Here is an 18,816-nt window from a genome sequence, read left to right as displayed (position 1 = left end):
TCTCAGTCTCGTTTGACAGATGTATTAACTGAGGCTTAGAGAGATGAGCTTCAGAGACAGGACTTCAGACCTGGATTCATCTGATTTCAATGTCCCTGTTCTTTCTAGTACTCTAAGCTGCCAGTCAAACAGAACTTGTGAAGGGCTACCAAGAATGTTGCAGAGAAGGGAAGGTGCCAGCCCTCTTTAGTGGATGAGAGGGGTGCAATGGGCATGACAGAGACAGGTGACTGGAAAGGCTTTCCTGAGGTTCTGAGAATCCCTGGTTTAGAATCTTCTTGATCTCCCAACTTGGTGGCAGTGGGTCAAAGTTCACCTCCTCCCCTCCCTGTCCAGGATGCTGGTTCCAACACCTCTAGATTTAGTACAGTCTGAAAATAACCCTGCCTCTCCATCCAGACCAGCAGTTCAAAGTCAAGAGTACATCACCACCCTGATGACCAGGGCCCCTGGACTGCCTCTCAAAAAGCCTTCTTCCCCAGCAGGATCTGCTTGACAGGCCTTCTCCTTGCTTCTTAAGTAATGCTCAATTCAATTTTCACTTCGCGAGGCTGGCATTTTCCAGAGTCAATTTGAATTTTGCAGCTAAAATGTGGTGCACTTGCAATGCCCTCATCTAAATATAGACTGTCCACTCCTATTTCCTGGATCCGCATAGGCCCTCATGGTCGGGTGTGGCAAGCTTGTGTGACCGAAGGAATCCTTCCTTATTAACTCATCCTTGAGTGCCTCAAAGCTGACTGTTTTCCTGGGGTGTGTGGGCAGGGAGGTGGGGGAGTATCTTGTTTAGTTATTGTTTTTAATGGGTACAGAGCCCCAGGGCCTCGAACCATTGATGTGGATCGCGGTGGGTCTGCCAGCCCTGTGAAAAATCAAATCTGTTTAAACGCTGTGGGCGACTGCTTTTTGTTCTTGGATCCTGTATGAAATATACACATTCCAAGGCTGCCGCTTGCTCGGCTCCCCTGATGGATGGGATGTTGCATTCCAAGAGGGCGGCTTGCTAGCCTGAACTTTGGAAGGCTGACACCAAATTAGTTGGAAGGATTTGAAACTTTCAAGCCATCTTATCACCTCTGAGGGGAAGCTGACTTGTCACACAGATGTCTGAAGCTTCCCCAGGCAGTGAGGAGCTATCAGCATAAAAAGTGGTTTCTTTAGCTATGCTGAAACACACTTAGTGGGAGTGCAAATAGCTACATCCTTCCCAGAGGGTAATCTGACAATGTGTCTGAGGTGTTTCACATGAGTCTACCTTTGGATGCTAACCGTTCAAAGTGGATTTTATCCTAAGGCAATCCTGAAGAGCAAGTATACAAAAGATATTAAAGGAAAAATACATGTATAAGAAAATCTGCCACAGCTAAAAACTCAAAGCAATCGTACATCAAGAGGGGATGGATTATCAAACATACAAAAAGGCGTGTAACTTCATTCACAGAAATTTCGCCTATCAAGTTGGCAAGATCAAAAAGTTTGGTAGCAAACTATTAGGGAATGAGTGGTCACTCTCAAATGTCAGTCAAGGAAATACAAATTGGTACAATCACTATAAAGAACAATTTGAAAATGTTTATAAAAAATTAAAAGTTTCCTCAGAATAGTCCACTTCCAAGATTTTAATCATATTATGTGGGAAACAGTGAAGTATGTACAGGAATATTCACTACAGTGTTGTTTGTAATAATAAAAGAGTTGAAACGACCTGAATGTTCTTCTATTGAAGTCTATTGGGGAAAAAAGGAATACTATGAAGTTAACAAAAAGAATGAAGTTGCTCCGTTTATCGTGCAGTGGAAACATCTCCAAGATGCACTATTCAGCGAAAAAGCAAAGTGCAAAACAGTATGTTATCTATATTAAAGAGAGCATATAAATATATTTTTATATGCTTAGAATATTTCTGAAAGGATGTGCAAGAAACTGGTAATAATAGTTGCCTCCAGGGAGGAAAATTAGATAGGTGGGAGGGAAATTAGATAGGTAGGAACCAAGGAAGTGAGAGGGACATGCTTTGCATTCTACATTCGGGCCTTGTGAATGTGATACCTTGTGTGTGTCATCTGACCACTACTGTCATAAGTGGATTGGTTAATCACATTATGGTACTTCCTAGCCTGGTGGGCTGCCGTCTATGGGGTCACACAGAGTTGGACACGACTAAAGTGACTTAGCAGCAGCAGCAGATGGTGCTAGTGGGAAAGTATCTGCCTACCGATGCAGGAGATACAAGAGACATGAGTTCCATCCCTGCGCTGGGAAGATCCCCTGGAGAAAATGGCAACCTACTCCAGTATTCTTGCCTGGAAAATCCCATGGACAGAGAAGCCTGGCAGGTTACAGTCCATGGAGCCAAGAAGAATTAGACATGACTGGGCGACTAAACACACACACTTTCCATTATGGATTGCGATACATCCTTAAAAAGATGTGAAATATAAATTAGAAACTGAAATGACTGAGATTTATTGAAATGATAAGAAGTCCATACTTTATATTTAGTGATAAAAGCACTACGTGGTCCTATTTGTGTATATACATACAGGCACACACGTGAAATAATGTGAAATATGAAGTAACACAGAGGCGTATAAAAGTTAAAATCTACTCCTACTCACTTCACGATACTCCTGCAGGTGACTAATTTAATAGTTTTTAAAAATAAGATTATATATAATTCTGTGAATTATCGTTTGCACTTCAATATCATGAACAACCCTCCTGCCTGATAAATCTAACCTACTCATATTAACAACTTTACATTTTAAAATATTTTAAATTCCTCAGACAGTAAATTTTTGAACATAATCAGGTTAAACCCAAAATACCAAATATTTCTTGCTCCAGTGATTCCATTTCTCGGAATTTATCCTGAGTATGTGGGCACAGACACAGAGACAAGAGTCCTCATTGCAGCACTGTTCTCAGTATGAAAAACCCAAAATTAACCTCATGTCAATGAACGGGGAAAATGCTAAATAAAGTAGGATACTCCATAAACGGATTACACAGCCATGAAAAGGAAAGCAGTAACTATAGAATTCTGACAGAGAACTACGTCCAAGATATGCTATTGAGAGTAAAATGTAACCTCCACTATTGTGTTTATAAAATGATACCGTTTGTAAAAATACACAGTAGGCACACACACATTCCACACACATACAACTCAAATATTTACACATACACACATATGTATGTGGGTGCTTACAAATAAACAGGCTATTTCTGGAACTATATGCAATCTGGTAACAATGTTTGCTCCTGGAGAAAAAGACTGAAGGTGCTGGATAGAGGGGGACCTGGGGTCTGGTGTGGTTAGAATAATTTTTCTATCTTTTTCTTCTTTCTGTTTTAAATAAAAGTCTATATGCTATTATAGACTTTTTTTTATTATGGTGCCTAAATAAAGAAACGAGATTTAAGAATTGCTACGAGTAAACATGCCAGATACTTATAAAGCACAAAGGTGTACAAGTTCCCTGTGGTCCCAAGACTATACAGTTTGAAAGAACACAGTATAGAAAACATCATGTCCTAAAGTACCTCTTTATAATGTCATAAGACACGGTCCTTGTTCTGGGGTTAGGGAGTTTCTGAATTAGGGTAGGAAAAATGACCTCTCTCTTTTTTTAAAAAAATTAATCTTTGGTTGAAAGTTAGCATTTTCTTCAGCAGGAAGGCAGGCAACCAGCCACAGAAGAATTAGCAGGGTTTGTCACCCGTAGAAATCAGATTTATGATGTTATATTACATTTGTTGCAGATATCTTGACATATTCCCACTTGTCACTACCTCAAATTATAGTAGTTATTTATTTGACTTGCTGCTAGGTCTTGTTTATTTAATATGTTAATAAAGAAGAACATTGTTTTACTCCACAATAAATTTGTTTTTTCAACATTATAATAGCTATTTCAACATAATTGATTTTCTTTGAAATCCTGTGTATCTTATTTTATGTATCTATTGTGAGAAGGGGCTTCACCAGATTACCAAAGGGGTCCATGGAACAAAAAAGCTCAAGAGCCCCTGTTTAAGATAAATTCTGAAGAGTTGGGGACAAGGAGCCGCAAATGACTCTCTGAGGGTGTACCTGGGAGCAGGTACCACTTTCTCATGATGCCAGGGGGTGACTGATGGCCTGAATATAGAAATCAGAGATGCAGTTTTTTTTTGTTTGTTCCAGTTGGTGGCCCCCCGTCCTCCCCCGCCAGCTGCCTCTCTGGATCTCTGCCCGGCCCTGTGCTGGTGGTGTGAGCCCTGGGGCCCGTGCTTGCGAATGACAGTGAGCCCAGCTTGCCCTTGGTCCTATTTTAACCTCCTTCTGGGGCATGGCCAGGGTGCTGAGCTCAGCCCCTAAGCGATGCATGTTAGCTTGGCAGGAAACTCTGTCTTAAAGAGGAATTTTAAAAAGTGTGCTAAGCCAAGCCCCAAATGCATCCCAGCTTCAGGGGAACAAGACACTGTGGGCAGATACCCCTGGAAAAAATTAAATGGGGCTCTGAAAGGAACGGTCCACTTGCCTGTGTTAGGACATTCTGTTTCTGAACGTTTCAGTGTGAAATGTTCATTGGTGTGACTTTTATAGTGCACTTTGTGAGCTCACACCACAGAAGGGCACTTGAGTGCTCCGAGGGGGCTCACGTGTCCTGCCCCTGGGTGTGGTCACGAGTGTGTTGTTGACAGAATTCTAAGAACACAAGCCTGCCAGTGAGGATGGTACCCTGAGCTGACCTATACTCTGTTGTCCCAGGACAGGCGTGAAGGATGGTTGGAGATGCCCCACCCCTACTGCCATTCCAGCCTGCTAAGTCCCTAAGACATAGCTCGCTTTTCTTTTCCTCCCTCAGATATCATTTTGGCCCACCTTATTTCTGTCTCCTCTATTCTGGAGACACTCATCATTCAGATAACACCATTTGCCTTATGCTGAAATGGATGTGCTCATGAAGTCTTTAGGGTCAGACAGCCATGGATTCAGATTCCAGCTCAGTGACTCACTTGTGCACAAATGGTAAACTCACTGATGAAGACAAACATTTACAACCAACTTTTACATTAATCCGTTTCCCACAAAAACACACACATGAAGTTGTGTCTTTCCTCCTTAAGTTCATGCCCAGTTCGTTCTCTCATTATTAATCTTTCTCTGTCCTGCTGAGGCCTGGGTGCTGTACTCCTCCCACCCCCATCTAAGGTTTCTCAGGGAAATCAAGGCACCCTCAGCTGTTACTTTAAACACCATTACTCCTGGGGTTAAAATATCAAGGCACTTTTATCATTCAAACTGAGACACTTTTGAGAATAAGAGAGGGTTACAGTAATCATCAGAGCCCTTGGTAACAGACGTAAGTGGAGACTGGCCCAGGCAAAGTGGGACGTCTGGTCACCCCATTATGGAGCAATGCTATGTCACCCACAAACAGACTCAGTGTATCTTTAGAGTGTTAGCAGAGCTGCTGGGCACCTTCACTTTTTTAGGAGATGCTTGGGTTTGATCCCTGGGTTGGGAGGATCCTCTGGAGAAGGGAAAGGCTACCCACTCCAGTATTCTGGCCTGGAGAATTCCGAGGACTGTATAGTCCATGGGGTTGCAAAGAGTCGGACATGACTGAGAGAGTTTCACTTTCACTTTGATGTTAAAGAAATCAAAGTAGACTTCCTGGGAAAAATTAGAATCTTGGCCTTCTTCCCATTTATTTTAAGGCTGTGTGTGTGTGTGCCTGAGGCGAATTTAGACTTTACATTTGGAAGTGGGGGCAGCATTCACTTCTCAGTATCTCGGACCTTTCTAAAGGTCTTAATTGGGCCCTGATGTAGAGTCACCAGAATCGTGCCCTCCTCTCCCACTTCTGTGGTGATCAGCTCTGACCACAGCCCTCCCAGAGGTGAGAGGGAGGTGACAAGGGCTGAGAAGGTCAGGGAAAATGGGGACTGACTGGCAATAGACAGGTCTCCCAGAGGCAGTGGAATGGCAACCTTTCATAAAGAATTAAGATGTTGTCTAATTTTCAAGCTCATACCTTGTGTCCATGCTGGTCTTCACCTATCTAATCTTTCTTCATTGGCCCCATAAGCAGACCCATACTGACATTTTGGTTTCACAAAAGCAGTCAAGGCAGTTTCCTTTCAACAGGCTTGTGGTGGTCTCAAGGAATGGGACAAGTCACCTAACCTCTAAATCTGTTTCCTCAGTTGTAAAATGAGCAGAACATTAATACCTATCTGATAGGTCATTGGCAGGTTCAAATAGTAGGTGAAGTCTGGTGTATACTGTTCGAATCAGAGCTGCAGTCGCTGTTCTTATTGGGAGTCTAGCAAGCACATGTCTCTGGGCCTGAAGGACAGGAAGATGAGCGAAACCTGGACCCTTTCCTCCAGAGGTTTGCAGTCTGGTAACACTGCTGAAGATGTACCTGTCAGTCCTGATTCCCATGAACAAACGTGACAAGCACCACACACAAGGTATAAAGGCAACCATCACTGCCTGGGAAAGAGGTGGGGGCCAGGAAAAATTCCTAAGAGAGGTGTCCTCAAAATCAGGGGTCTACAGGTGGGCAGGATATGGATATTCAAGGGTACAGGAAGAGCATTCCTGCCAGAGGGGACAGTATGAAGAAACACATAGGAGGAGGAAAATACAAGGTGTTCTTGGGGAAACGACAAACGATTTGAGTCACAGCACTCACCTAGCACTTGTATTAGGCAAGATGGAAAGATGTGGTCCCTGCCTACAAGAAGTTCTCATGTAAGTCGCGAGGTTGCTAGAGAGAGCATTGCTGCAGTGTTTGGGGTGGACCATGGGCACTTCCTTAACCTCAGGGCTCCTCTCTTCATGGGGCCCTCCAAAGCCCCAGGAAGGATCCCAGTGTGTCTCCTCCAGGTTGAACTATTTTGTAAAGTTCTCATGAGTAAGATCTATTACCTGCAACATGTTAGGACCACTGTGTATTTCCACTCCAACTTCCCTCTGCTGTACTTCCCTTCATGTGCATGTTAGTATAGGGGTCATGGACATTTTGGGGAACCAGCTAAGAGTTAAAGATTCACTTGGGTTCTTTTGAAAATACATATGTGGTGTGCAGTATTTTCTTTTTGTATGGCTAGGTTATCACTAGTCAGGATTACTGCAAAGTGGAAAACCAGCTTTTAGAAATACTCTCTTGTCCATGATGCCAGCCTTTGTGACTTCAAGAGGTAGGACCAGAGGCTGATTCAAGGTAGGAGAGAGTCCTATGGTGCATGTGGTCTCAACCACACCTATGTGGAGCGGAGGTGAATCCAGCTCTGAAATGTATACAGACAGAAATTAGGCTGTGAAAAGTGTTCTAGATTTTATGTGTTTAACCCAAAGCCCAAATTTGATAAAAGCCTTAAAGGGTATATGGCATCACTCATGTGTTGAGAAGCTGAAAAAAGTCTAAAGCACTCATAATAAAAGAGAAATTGTGACTTAGCTTGCTAGGGGAAAGACCCAATTATTTTTATATTCTTTATGTTCTCACCAGGATATGATGCCTCTTGGTGGCTGAATAATAGGCAGCTACTCGCCCTTCCTTTCCACTTTCTCAGAATAGACTCTGCTTTCCCTAGGGCCTCTTTAAGCTTCCAAAAATCAGGGCTTAGAGTCCCACACCTAGGATCCCCCTGATAATGAATCCTTTCAGTCTTATCTTATTGCCTAGATGTGAATTCAGGTTCTGGCATTAATCAGCTGAGTGAAAAAAGTGAAAAAGTAAAAATGTTAGTCGTTCAGTCATGTCCGACGCTTGTGACCCCATGGGCTACAGCCCACCAGGCTCCTCTGTCCATGGGCTTCTCCAGGCAAGAATACTGGAGTGGGTAGCCATTTCCTTCTCCAGGGGATCTTCGCAACCCAGGGTTTGAACCCAAGTCTTCTGCATTGCCGACAGATTCATTACTGTCTGAGCCACCAGGGAAACCTCAATCAGCTGCGTAGCTTGAGGCAAATCACTCAATCTCTGAACTCCAGTTTCCTCATCTGTAAAATTAAGGCAACAATAGTATCCACTTGGTAAGTCTCTGGAGAGGAGTGAATGAGAGAATGCACGGAAAGCACTCATTGCGGTGTAAGCCAGGCACACGGCAAGACCTAATAAATGGAGCTATTAGTATTATTATTAGCAGACATGGTTAGGGAGCACAGTGACTGCAGAAACATCCTGCAGATGTGGGAGAAAGCAATTTCCCAGTGTGGCCTGACGGCCATCCGTTATTTTTACGAGCTACGCACACTCAGGTAAAGGCATCGCCTGCATTACAGACCTTACGAGGGCCATCTGTGACGGCACTGCAGCTACACACACGCCCGCTGGCATTTCTGTGCTGTTTCATCCCAGCAGTACTGGGTGCTTCCACAAATGGCCCCCAAACTATCATATCTGACAATCATGACCCTACACATATCGCCCTTCCCCGTCCCCAACCCCTGCCCCAGGCCTCTGACTCTTACAGCAAAGCTGAGGCTAATTTGTTTATCCATCACTGAGAGGATAAATCCTCCTCCTCCTTTCTTCCACAAATATTTTTCATGTCTAATCATCACAGTGTCTTCCATGATTCTAAGACTTTAGGAAACTCATAGAGAAATTTCAAAAAAATTTTGGTGGGGACAAACATAGGGTTACCAACTTTTTATCTTGTCAAGTAAACACTGCATACACACACACACACACACACACACACGCACACAGTGACTATCATCATCACTCATTACCATCATTCCATTAAAGAAATGTTACTTCAGTTTCCCAAAATAGGACATAGTCTTTAGAATAAAAGAACAGTCATTTATATTGAGCACATTTGGAAAAACACAGAATTTTCCTAACTTTTTTTTCTCATTTTTGTCATGAGCCAGTACAAATTTTATCACTCATGGGCACTAGACCTCAGATAAATGTCTGGAAGTACTGTAGCAATAGCAAGAATAATATAACAAATGTTTACTGAGTGCCAAATATGGAGTCCGATAGACTCCATTTGCTAGCTGTGTGACCTTGGGAGATTTTATGAACCTCTCTAAACTCTAGACACAGGGTGATGATACTGGCTCTGCAGAGGGGCTGAGAGAATTATAAGCTGTACAGAATATTCAGTGTTGAGCAGTGTACCCGCTACACTGGAGACCTGCTTCCACAGTGCTCACTCAGCTCGCCTTCTCCAGGGAGGCTCTAGCTTGAAGAATTCACTTTCCCTTCAATCTTCTGCCATATGGACTGGCCTGAAGGACTGGGCAGGAATGAGGATGCTTCTGGCTACACTGGGCGAAGTTTAACCAAACCCTCTTGGCTCCCCATGGAGTGTTCATTCCAGGTACCAGGCATCGGGGGGACTGGTGCTATGCTGGTGACATAATTGCCTGGGGGAACTGGTTAAAAGTTGAGACTCATGGTCCCATATGACAGAGTCTGATACAAAGGGTCTGTAAGGGGAATTCCAACAATCTATGCATTTGAAAGCAGTTCCCTGCCAGATGTTTCTACTGAGCACGTGGGTTTGCTGATGGGTTCTGACTTTTGCGTTGGGACATTTTGTCTACTCAGCTCAGAAGTGTTAATTGCTCAGTTGTGTCTGACTCTGGAACCTGACGGACTGTGGCCCGCCAGGCTCCTCTGTGCGTGGAATTCTCCAGGCAAGAATACCGGAGTGGGTAGCCATTCCCTTCTCCAGGGGATCTTCCCAACCCAGGGGCTGAACCCTAGTCTCCTGCATTACAGACAGATTGTTTACTGTCTGGGCCACCAGGGAAGCCCCTGTTCAACTCAGAAGAGTGTCTGGCATATCATGGTGTCTTGTGAGCCCTGATAAATGGGTTCTGAGGAGAGCCTGGGAGGAATCTTCTTGGTTGTGTTTCACCTAGTAACCTCAAGGATATTCCAGATATATCTCTTGCTCTCCTGTATTATAACCAATCCATCCCCAGGTCTCTGAACCATCTTCCTTCCACCTTCACTGCCACCAGCCTAGTCTAAATTGCCATTAGCTCTCACTGGGATTATGTTCTAACTGCTTCATCTCTGCTCTGTGCCCCATATGGCTGCTTGAGTCGTCTTTTAAACACATAATTCATACCGTATGCCTTGTTGGCTTCAAATCCTTCAGTAGTGGCTGGTGCAATTTATCATAAAACCTAAAATCCTTAATGTGGCTTAAAAGCCCTGGCGTGGCCTGGCCTCTGCCCACACCTCCAGCCTTGACTCATACCTGTGGGCCCTCTATTCTCCAGGCTCTCTTAGTTCCTTGCCAGCTCCTGCCTCAGGACTTTCAGGTGTGCCCTTCCTTCTGACTGGAGCTCTCTTCTTCTCCCTGCTCTGTCACTGAATTAACTCGTCCAAACTGTTCAGGGTTCTGCTTAAATGCCACTCAGGAAGCCCTGTGATATACTGATCCCTGGTGTATACTTCTAATAGCAGCACACCCCTTTTCTTAAAACCATTTATGTTTATTTGCATGTGGGTATTTTTCAGATTACCTGTGTTCCCCACTAGAACTAAGTTCTATGAGAACATGGAATAGCTGCTTTGCTCCCCACTGGATCTGCAGCACAATGCCCGGACCTAGTAGGCTTCCAATAAATATATAACTATTCAGTGAATGAATGAATGCATGATAAAGATGTGGAACCAGGTTTCCAGATGAAGGTCAAGATCCCACTTTCTCTTCCTGGTTGGGATGACTAGATGCCCAGCGTAGGGAGACCCATATCCTACACAGTACAGGAGGTAAGAGAAGGCCTGGCCTTGAACTAGAATGTGGATGATCTTCTCTAATATTTTATGAGTCAATCTTTTTAAGGGGTGAAAAGGGAATAGAAGGTTTTGTAACAGGGTTTTGTAACAGAACTAGAATAATCAGCTTTTGACAAGGTGGCTCTGGGGTTCCTGGAGAACATTTGCTATGAGAGCAGGTTGGGACCAGAAAGCGAAAAGATCAGACATCGCCTTTGTGCACTGGGCCAAGTAAGTACCTGTTCTGACAGACATGGATTCAAGTTTTGTCTCTATCATTTACTGGCTGTGTGAATTTGGGCAAGAAGTCTAACCACTCTGAGCTTCAGTATCTTCTGTCAAGAAGGAGCTCCCCTGTCAGGGCAGCTGAGAGGATTAGTGGGATAATGTCTGTAGAGGGTCTAGCAGAATGCCTGGTACATAGTATGTGCTCTATGATAATACGACCTCACTGGGCTATGAGCCTCCTGCAGGCAGGGACCATGTTTGCTTTGGCACAAGAACCCAGGGATTAGTACAGTGTCTAGTACATAGTAGGTGCTTTAGGAAGTCTTCATTAATGATGTCAGAGGTGGCTGAATATATTTTCTTTCAGTAAGATTTCCCTTTTCTAGGAAGCCTTGAATGCATATAAGTTGCTTCTCTGGTGTCTGACTCTGCAACCCCATGGACTGTAGCCTACCAGGATCCTCCATCCATGGGATTCTCCAGGCAAGAAGTGGAATGGGTTGCCATGCCCTTCTCCAGGGGATCTTCCTGACCCAGGAATCAAACCCATGTCTCTTATGTTTCCTGCACTGGCAGTTGGTTTCTTTACCACTGGTTTCTTTGCCACCTGGGAAGCCCCTAGGAAGGGTTCCCTGTGTATAAAATTTCCCCTCACTCAAACCCAGTTACTTTCCTTGTGAGCAACTCAAATCTCTGTGTTTTGAAACCTCAGAACCAGAAATTTCTTGTGTTTGTCGGGGTGGCTCTGTTCTGAGTCATCCCTGGGACCCCCACCCTCCCTTATGCTCCTGTGGGAGGTGGAAGTTTATCAGGCCTGATCTGAATGAGAGAACTAGAGAAACAAATCAATGGACAGAAGGATTCCGATTTGGTTCCAGTACTACAGAGAGCACAACTGTTTCTTTGAAATTGACCTTCATTTATTTGGAGGGAAAAGCAGTTAGTTCAATAATGGCTTCCTGGTGCCTTTCAGCATTTTAAAAGACGGAAGAAAGATTTGGAGCGAGGCAAGGTTCCAGTGTTTTCTAAACAACACACCAAGCTCAGCTACCAGTTGGCTGCCCAGCGTTTCCTGCTACCCACCCCCACTCCCATCTTAAACCCCTCCCCCACCCTCCCCAGTGCAATGCACATCCCTCAATAGCCCAGGCACTTCTTGAACCCTGACCAGCCCAGATGGGTGGGAGTTGGCCTTCATTATAATGCCAGGCAGCCGAAGACTCCTTGGACGTCTTGCACATGGCCCATCAAGTAGGAATGCTGCTATATTATATTCCAATTATTTCCTGTCCCTCCGTGGCCTGATTCCAGGGGCTGAATAAAGGCGTTCTTGTTTGGTGGATCCATCCCTGCTCCTGAGCAAGTGAGAGCTGGTCCCTGGCCCAACCGTGTTGAAGCCACAGGGAAAGGGTGGGGAGGAGATACGGAGGGTGTTACAGGTGGGGAGGGCTGCACAGGAGATAGGAGGCCTGTCTCTGCAGGCAGCCCAGCCATGCTCTCCAAAATAAAAACAAGGGAGGAAAGAAAACAAATGGAACCCCTAACCAGGACCCTGTAGGGGGCAAAGCTATTTCCTTCCCAGGAGGAATCCCAACCCTCCTCTCCCATGGAGAAGAAAAACACAGAGACAGAAATCTGGTGCCGCCCAGGCACCTGGCTGTCTATCACCACTGGAGGTTTACTCCTACCTGGACCTCTCTGTTTGCCAGCCGCTGTCTCCCCCCAGATCTGCTTTCTCCTCTTCAGAGTGAAAAGCCTTTCATGGAAAATTTAGAATTTGGAATCTGCTTCAGATTCCAAAGGAATTATTGTTCTACATCGTGTTACTTTTATTTGGGTGTTATCTGAACTCAGAGCAAGCAGAAGTCCATCTCTCCATTTTGCTCAGATGCTCTTTCTAAATTGATAAGAACATGTTAATCAAATACCTTCTCTGTTTGAAACTCTTGAGTAACTTTTGAAGTCCATCCCAAACTCAATGCCTGGAGTCCACATTCCTTACCCTCCAGGGGCTGGAGGTCCTCGGGAGAAGCGTGTGGATGGAGTCTGCTCAGGGACAGCACATTGGCAGACAATGGCCGGCCAGAAAGTGTTCAAGTCAAGCAGAAGAGAAACAAGCTCTGATAAATCTCTAGGTGGCAAGAACGCCTCACTTTCTGTGGCATGGAAGCCAAGGACCTGAGCTGTTAGGAAGATAAGATCTCAGAAAGGGACGGACAGAAAGAGGGCAGAAGTTGAAAGAGTATAAAGGGAGAGAAAACTGAGGGTGGGCGTGAAGAGCGGAGTGCAGACAGCAGCCACATTGTCCTGCACCAGCATGTGGGTGGGCAAGTGCTAACAACCTGTGCAGTGTTTCAAAACCTCGGTGTCCAGAAGGCTGGCGGCTAAAGGGAACTGAGGTCCCCTGGCTGGTGCTTCTCAAAGCCTGGTGGTGGGCTGGTTAAGCATGTGATTCCTGGGATTTACTGAATTAGCTTCTCTATGTGTTAGGCCTTAGAAGCTGAATTTTTATTAAGATCCACAAATGATTCTGATCTTTATTAAAGTTTGAGGGCCCTTGATTTAGTCCAGCCCTTGGTGTTCCCTGGAAGTGAGACCGGAAGCCCAGAAGGTAAAGCAACACACCTAGGGTCACAGAGCTAATTGATGGCAAAGCTCACATACACACTCTATTGCTCCTGACCCTCAGAGCAGTGCTCTTTCCATTGGAACATGTTGGCAGCCTTTTCACTTGTTTCCCTTGCCCCTAAAGTGAAAGTCTGCAAATGTGATTCATTCCCGCATCTTGCTGGGACCTTGTCTTTCCTGAGGATGCTCTGGTCACAGCCTCTGTCAGTTGAGGATCAGGGGAAGAAGGAAGAAAGGATAAGATCTAGTCAATAGTTCCCTTCTGAGCCTTTAATAACAGGGATAGGATTATACCTATAATCGAGCATTTGCTGTGTACCAAACACTGTATTAAGTCCTTTCCATGGACTAGCGCAAACCTCATGGAGCCAATAGTAATTAGCCCTACTTTACAGGTGAAGAAACTGAGGCTCACAGAGCAGTCATCATTTGCCCAAGGTCACATGGCTAATTAGTAGCCAAATCACCCCGTGTGACCATGACCTTTGTATGGTCCAGTGCAGTGTGAACTGTCATGCACTTTAACTGGACAGGCCTGCAAAAGGGCCCTGAGACCTCAGGAAAGAAAAGAATGCTGGGCAGTGGGATGTGACCGCTACTGTGTATAGAGCTACGAACCCTCTCAGCTCAATACAATGAAAATATTTCTGAAAGGCACTAGCTCAAAAGCTAGCCTTAGAAATTACAATATGAGAGTAGGTTAAACAGCTTTTTTTCTTTGTCATTCTTAAACGGAAACTCCTGACATCTGCTTGCCCTCTTTCTATTTGGCTCTTTCTTTTGGAAGCAGTGTGTCTTTAGGATTTTTGTGACTTGAGGGATTGGTTATGTTCGGTTCCAACTGAGCCCCTGGTGTGACTGCAGCATTAGTGGTCCATGGCACGTAGCAGCCATGGCCTCTTCTGATATCATAGCACATGACTGCCATGATCACCTCCCTCCATTCATTTTCTGGAGCGTCCCCCAGGGACAGGAAAAGAAACTAAAGCAGATCGCTGCCTCAGAGAAGGGACAAGTGTTTCCTGAGCTATGTGGACACGATGGCACAGAATCCTCTTCTAGGTTTACCTCCTAACCATACCTCGGCTTCATCCTTAGAGGAAGTCAGGTAGCGTTTTGAACAACTCACTTAGTAGGACTCCCCAGTCAAATGAAGATGGGCACATGCTTATAGGATAGGAAGGGCTCAGTTTCATACTAGCAGGATTTGGTGTCTAGCAGCTGAAGGTGAGGGGCAACTATAATTTAATTCTGGGCATTCCATCAATCACCAGAGTTTGGGACATTTTGGGATATTTTTGGATAACCCTCTGACCATCATCCTCCTCTTTCAAATCTCAAAGCTTTAGATTAAGGTTGGTTGGGGGTGTGAGGCATAAAATGCTCTTACTAACTCATAATGAAGGGAGTACATGGAGGTGAGAGGAAGTGGTAAGGGATGGGGGCAGAACACAGCCTCTGCAAAGCTTTAGAGGACCGTGGGTCTCTGCAAAAGCCCTGGACATGCTGAATGAAAACTGCCTTCCCATGTCCGAGCTGCCTCTCTGCTTCCCAAATGCCGTGTCTGCGGTAACTACAAACTATTTTGTATGCTGCATTAGTGACAGACACTGCCTTAGCCGACACATCATTACAACTGAAATAATGCTGGTATGATGTTCAAGTCCAGTGTCCTTTTTAATTATTAAACCAAGGCTGTTGAATCAGTCATTCCACATACCAGATTTTCCTCCCATGGTTCTATTTCGAGTAACTCGTACCTCCCCTTAGCATGTTCTGCTAACACCTGAGTTGGTTCTTAGCCAGCTACCCATTCTGCAAAGCCTTTGCAGAACAAACAATATTCCCCAGCCTCCAAACACACACAAACTGCATAAAAAACCCCAAACCCATGAAAACTTTATAGTAAGCTCATCAGTAATCCCCAAAGCTGAGGATGCCCAGTTCCCCTCGGCCAGTCCCCAACTTACCAAGTGGTAGAGCGATGAAGAAGGGTAACCAACACAAGATGAACATGCCGACCACAATGCCCAAGGTCTTGGCTGCTTTCTTTTCCCGGGAGAACTTAAAAAGTTTGACAGCTATGGAACTCCTGGGGTTATGGCCCTTGGCCTTGGTACTGCTGAGGGTATCCTCGTGAAAGTTCTTGGAGTGGATCCTCAAGGTCAGCTCCTTGGAGTTGGACATCTCCTTCATGACTCCAGCCTCCAGGTTCTTGGTGGTCCTCTTGGCAACGATGTATACGCGGCAGTACATGACCAGAATGACCGCCAGAGGGATGTAGAAGGAGCCCAGGGAGGAGAAGAGGGCGTAGAAGGGTTCTTCAGTGACCCCACATTCCCTGTCGTCGTTGGGTGCCGGCTCCTTCCACCCAAGAAGAGGCCCAATGGAGATGACTGTGGACAAGACCCAGACACCAAGGAGCGCCAAGATGGCCTTCCTCCTGGTGACCAGAGATGGGTACTGCAGAGAGTAGCGCACCCCAATGTAGCGGTCGATGGAGATGGCGCACAGGCTCAGAATGGAGGCTGTGCAGCACAGGACGTCCACGGCGGCCCAGATGTCACAGAAGATCCGGCCCAGCACCCAGTAGCCAAGCACCTCCAGGGCAGCAGAGAAGGGCAGAACGGTGAAGCTTAGCAGCAGGTCGGCAATGGCCAGGTTGACGATGAAGTAGTTGGTGGGCGTCCGCAGGTGACGGTTGCAGGCCACAGACAAGATGACTAGGATGTTGCCCACGATGGCAAAGAGGATGAAGGCGCCCAGCACCAGGCCCACGGAGATGGCCCTGGTGATGTCCAGCTGAGGCAGTGTGGAGTTGGTCGAGGTCTGGTTGGGGCCAGTGAAGTTGGCATTTTTCAACTCTCCCCAGTGGGCAGGTGCTGATGTGTTGTGGCCGGTGTCCAGATCGGGATTCATTTTAGAGTCCGCCCTCCATAGCCAGCGGGGTGACAGGGCTCAGAAGGCTGCGGGGAAGGCTCTTCAGCTAGCTGCCCTGAAACTTTGCTTCCCCCGTGGTCTTCTTCCCAGAGGTGCCCTCCTGGCGAGAAGTCATCTCCCCCGGGCAGCCCAGCCCGGCAGCACGTCTCCTGCCTGCACCGAGCCGCTCGCTCGCCTGTCAGAGGGAGGAGGAGGAGAGAAGGGACGAGGCGGCAGCTCCAAGTTTAACGGTCCACGTCAGGCGCGCCAGGCCGGGCTCGCGGGGAGCGGCGGGGAGGAGAGGGCGGCGGGGCAGGGGGCGCCCGGCTCTGCCCGGTCCGCGGCGGGTCTGCGGACAGCGGCGCCTCCGCCCAGCCAGCGCCGAGGAGGGTCTGCTTTCAATGAGCCGCCTCTGGGCTGACTGACTGCACGGCGGTGACATCAGGCGGGGGAGCCCGGCGCCCTGACTCCGCGCGGCACTAGGGGGCAATGCGGGTCCAGCCAAGGCTCCCGCTGCCCCGACGCCGCCACCCAGGAGAGCTCCGAGGCCGGCTGCGCCCCCGCCGCCCCCGGGGGGCAAGCCGGTAGGGTGTGCAGTGAGGGGGGCGGGGTAGGGCGCCCTCAGCGTGGGGATTCCCCCTGCCCTCCATTCCTCCCCAACCCCCCACCCCGAGTGGCCCTCTGGGGTTCTTTCGCCTCCTGTTCACCGCGCAGTTTCAAAATGGGGGTAGGGGTGCTTGTTTTTAATGAGGGGGCTCTGGAGTGAGCTATGCAACTTGCGTGGAACCTAAAACAGGCAGAATTCGATGGTTAAGCAGGTTAGAGGGCCTTGAGTCAGGTCTGAGACCAACCCCCATCCTTACCTCCCTGTGCAGCCTTTCTGGTGGAAAGCTTCTTGTCATTCATTCATTCGCTCACTCACTCATTCATTAAACAGGTTGTTAATCGGGCGTCCACTGTCTGCCCTGGGTTCTCTTCTAGGTGCTGTGGGTATAGCAACTGAACCAAGCAGATAAAGACCCCTCTGTCCTTGGGGAGCTTATATTCTAGTGGGAGGAGACTGACAAATAAGTCGGCAAATTCTGAGGTGTGCCCTAGGTGGACAGGTGTAACAGAAAATAAAGCAAGGTTGGGGAAATGGAATGGTTTGGGGGCACATTTGAAATTTTATCTGGGTGCTCAGGATTTTACTGAGGTGATGTTTGAGTCATGACCTGAAAGAAATGGCAACAAACTGTAGGCTATCTGGGGGTGGCAGTGGGGGTGGGGGTAGGGCGGCGGCTTGGAGAATCCATATTATTTGTTGATTTTTTCCTCCCTTTCTGCCTGATATCCATGTTGGACACTCAGCTATAGGGACACACTCTCCAAGGTGGATGAATGGTACCTAGGAGAGAAGGTGTGGCTAAGGATGCTGAGGGAGAGCCTCATGTTAGTTAACATTTCTCCATATGTCCCAGTCCCAGACAGCATGCTAAGTACTTTTCCTATTTTCTCACAACACTAGGAAAGATAGACTGTTCTCATAACCATTTCATTCTGCAGATGGGATGCTAAGGTGCAGCAAAATTGAACTCTTTGCCTATGTTCACACGGCCATCAAGCAGAGAATTTGGGAGCTGAACTCAAACGCACGTCTACCCGAAGTTGAGCCTGTAGCTGCTATGTCACGCTTTTCCTCCAGAAGAAAGAAGGGGGTGAATCCCAACCCCAGCTTTATTGAGATATAACTGATATATAACATTATGTAAGTTGATTTGAGACCCTTATAAATTGAAAAATGATTACTATCATACTGTTAGCTAATACCTCCAGCATATCACATAATTACCATTTCTTTTTTTGCAGTGAGACATTAAAAATCTGCTCTCTTAGCAACTTTCAGTATATAATATAGTATTACTACAATCACCATACTGTACATTAGATCCTCAGAACTTATTCATCTTATAACTGGAAGTTTGTATATTTTGACCAACATCTCCCCACCCGGTCCTTCTCTGCCAACCCATGGTAACCACTACTTAACTCTGTTTCTATGAGTTTTTTTTAAAAAAGATTCATATATAAGTGATATCATGAATCACTGATATCATGTAGTATCTGCCTTTCTCTGTGTGACTTATTTCACTTAGCACAATGCCCTCAAGTTTTATCCACGTTGTTGCAAATGGCGGGATTTCTTTCTTTATCTTGGCTGAATAATACTCCATTGTGTATATATATCAATCTTCTTCATCCATCCATCAGTTGGTGGACACTTATTTCCAAGTGTTGGCTCTTGTGG

The 18,816-nt window shown here is 46.3% G+C and overlaps 1 protein-coding gene across 1 annotated transcript in view; it reads right to left on the bottom strand.

Moving 5' to 3' along the window:
- ADRA1B (adrenoceptor alpha 1B) overlaps positions 1-16,660 on the bottom strand; it is a 57,720-nt gene extending 41,060 nt beyond the window's left edge. Inside the window, exon 1 of the mRNA XM_052643828.1 lies at positions 15,581-16,660. Coding sequence (XP_052499788.1) covers positions 15,581-16,529 — 949 coding nt within the window. The 5' untranslated portion in view covers positions 16,530-16,660. The remainder of the gene's footprint in view (positions 1-15,580) is intronic.
- Between the last annotated feature and the right edge of the window lie 2,156 nt (positions 16,661-18,816).

This window comes from Budorcas taxicolor, chromosome 7 (assembly GCF_023091745.1).
Source record: "Budorcas taxicolor isolate Tak-1 chromosome 7, Takin1.1, whole genome shotgun sequence".
NCBI classification, from domain to species: domain Eukaryota; kingdom Metazoa; phylum Chordata; class Mammalia; order Artiodactyla; family Bovidae; genus Budorcas; species Budorcas taxicolor.
This window is presented reverse-complemented; position numbering and strand designations above follow the sequence as displayed.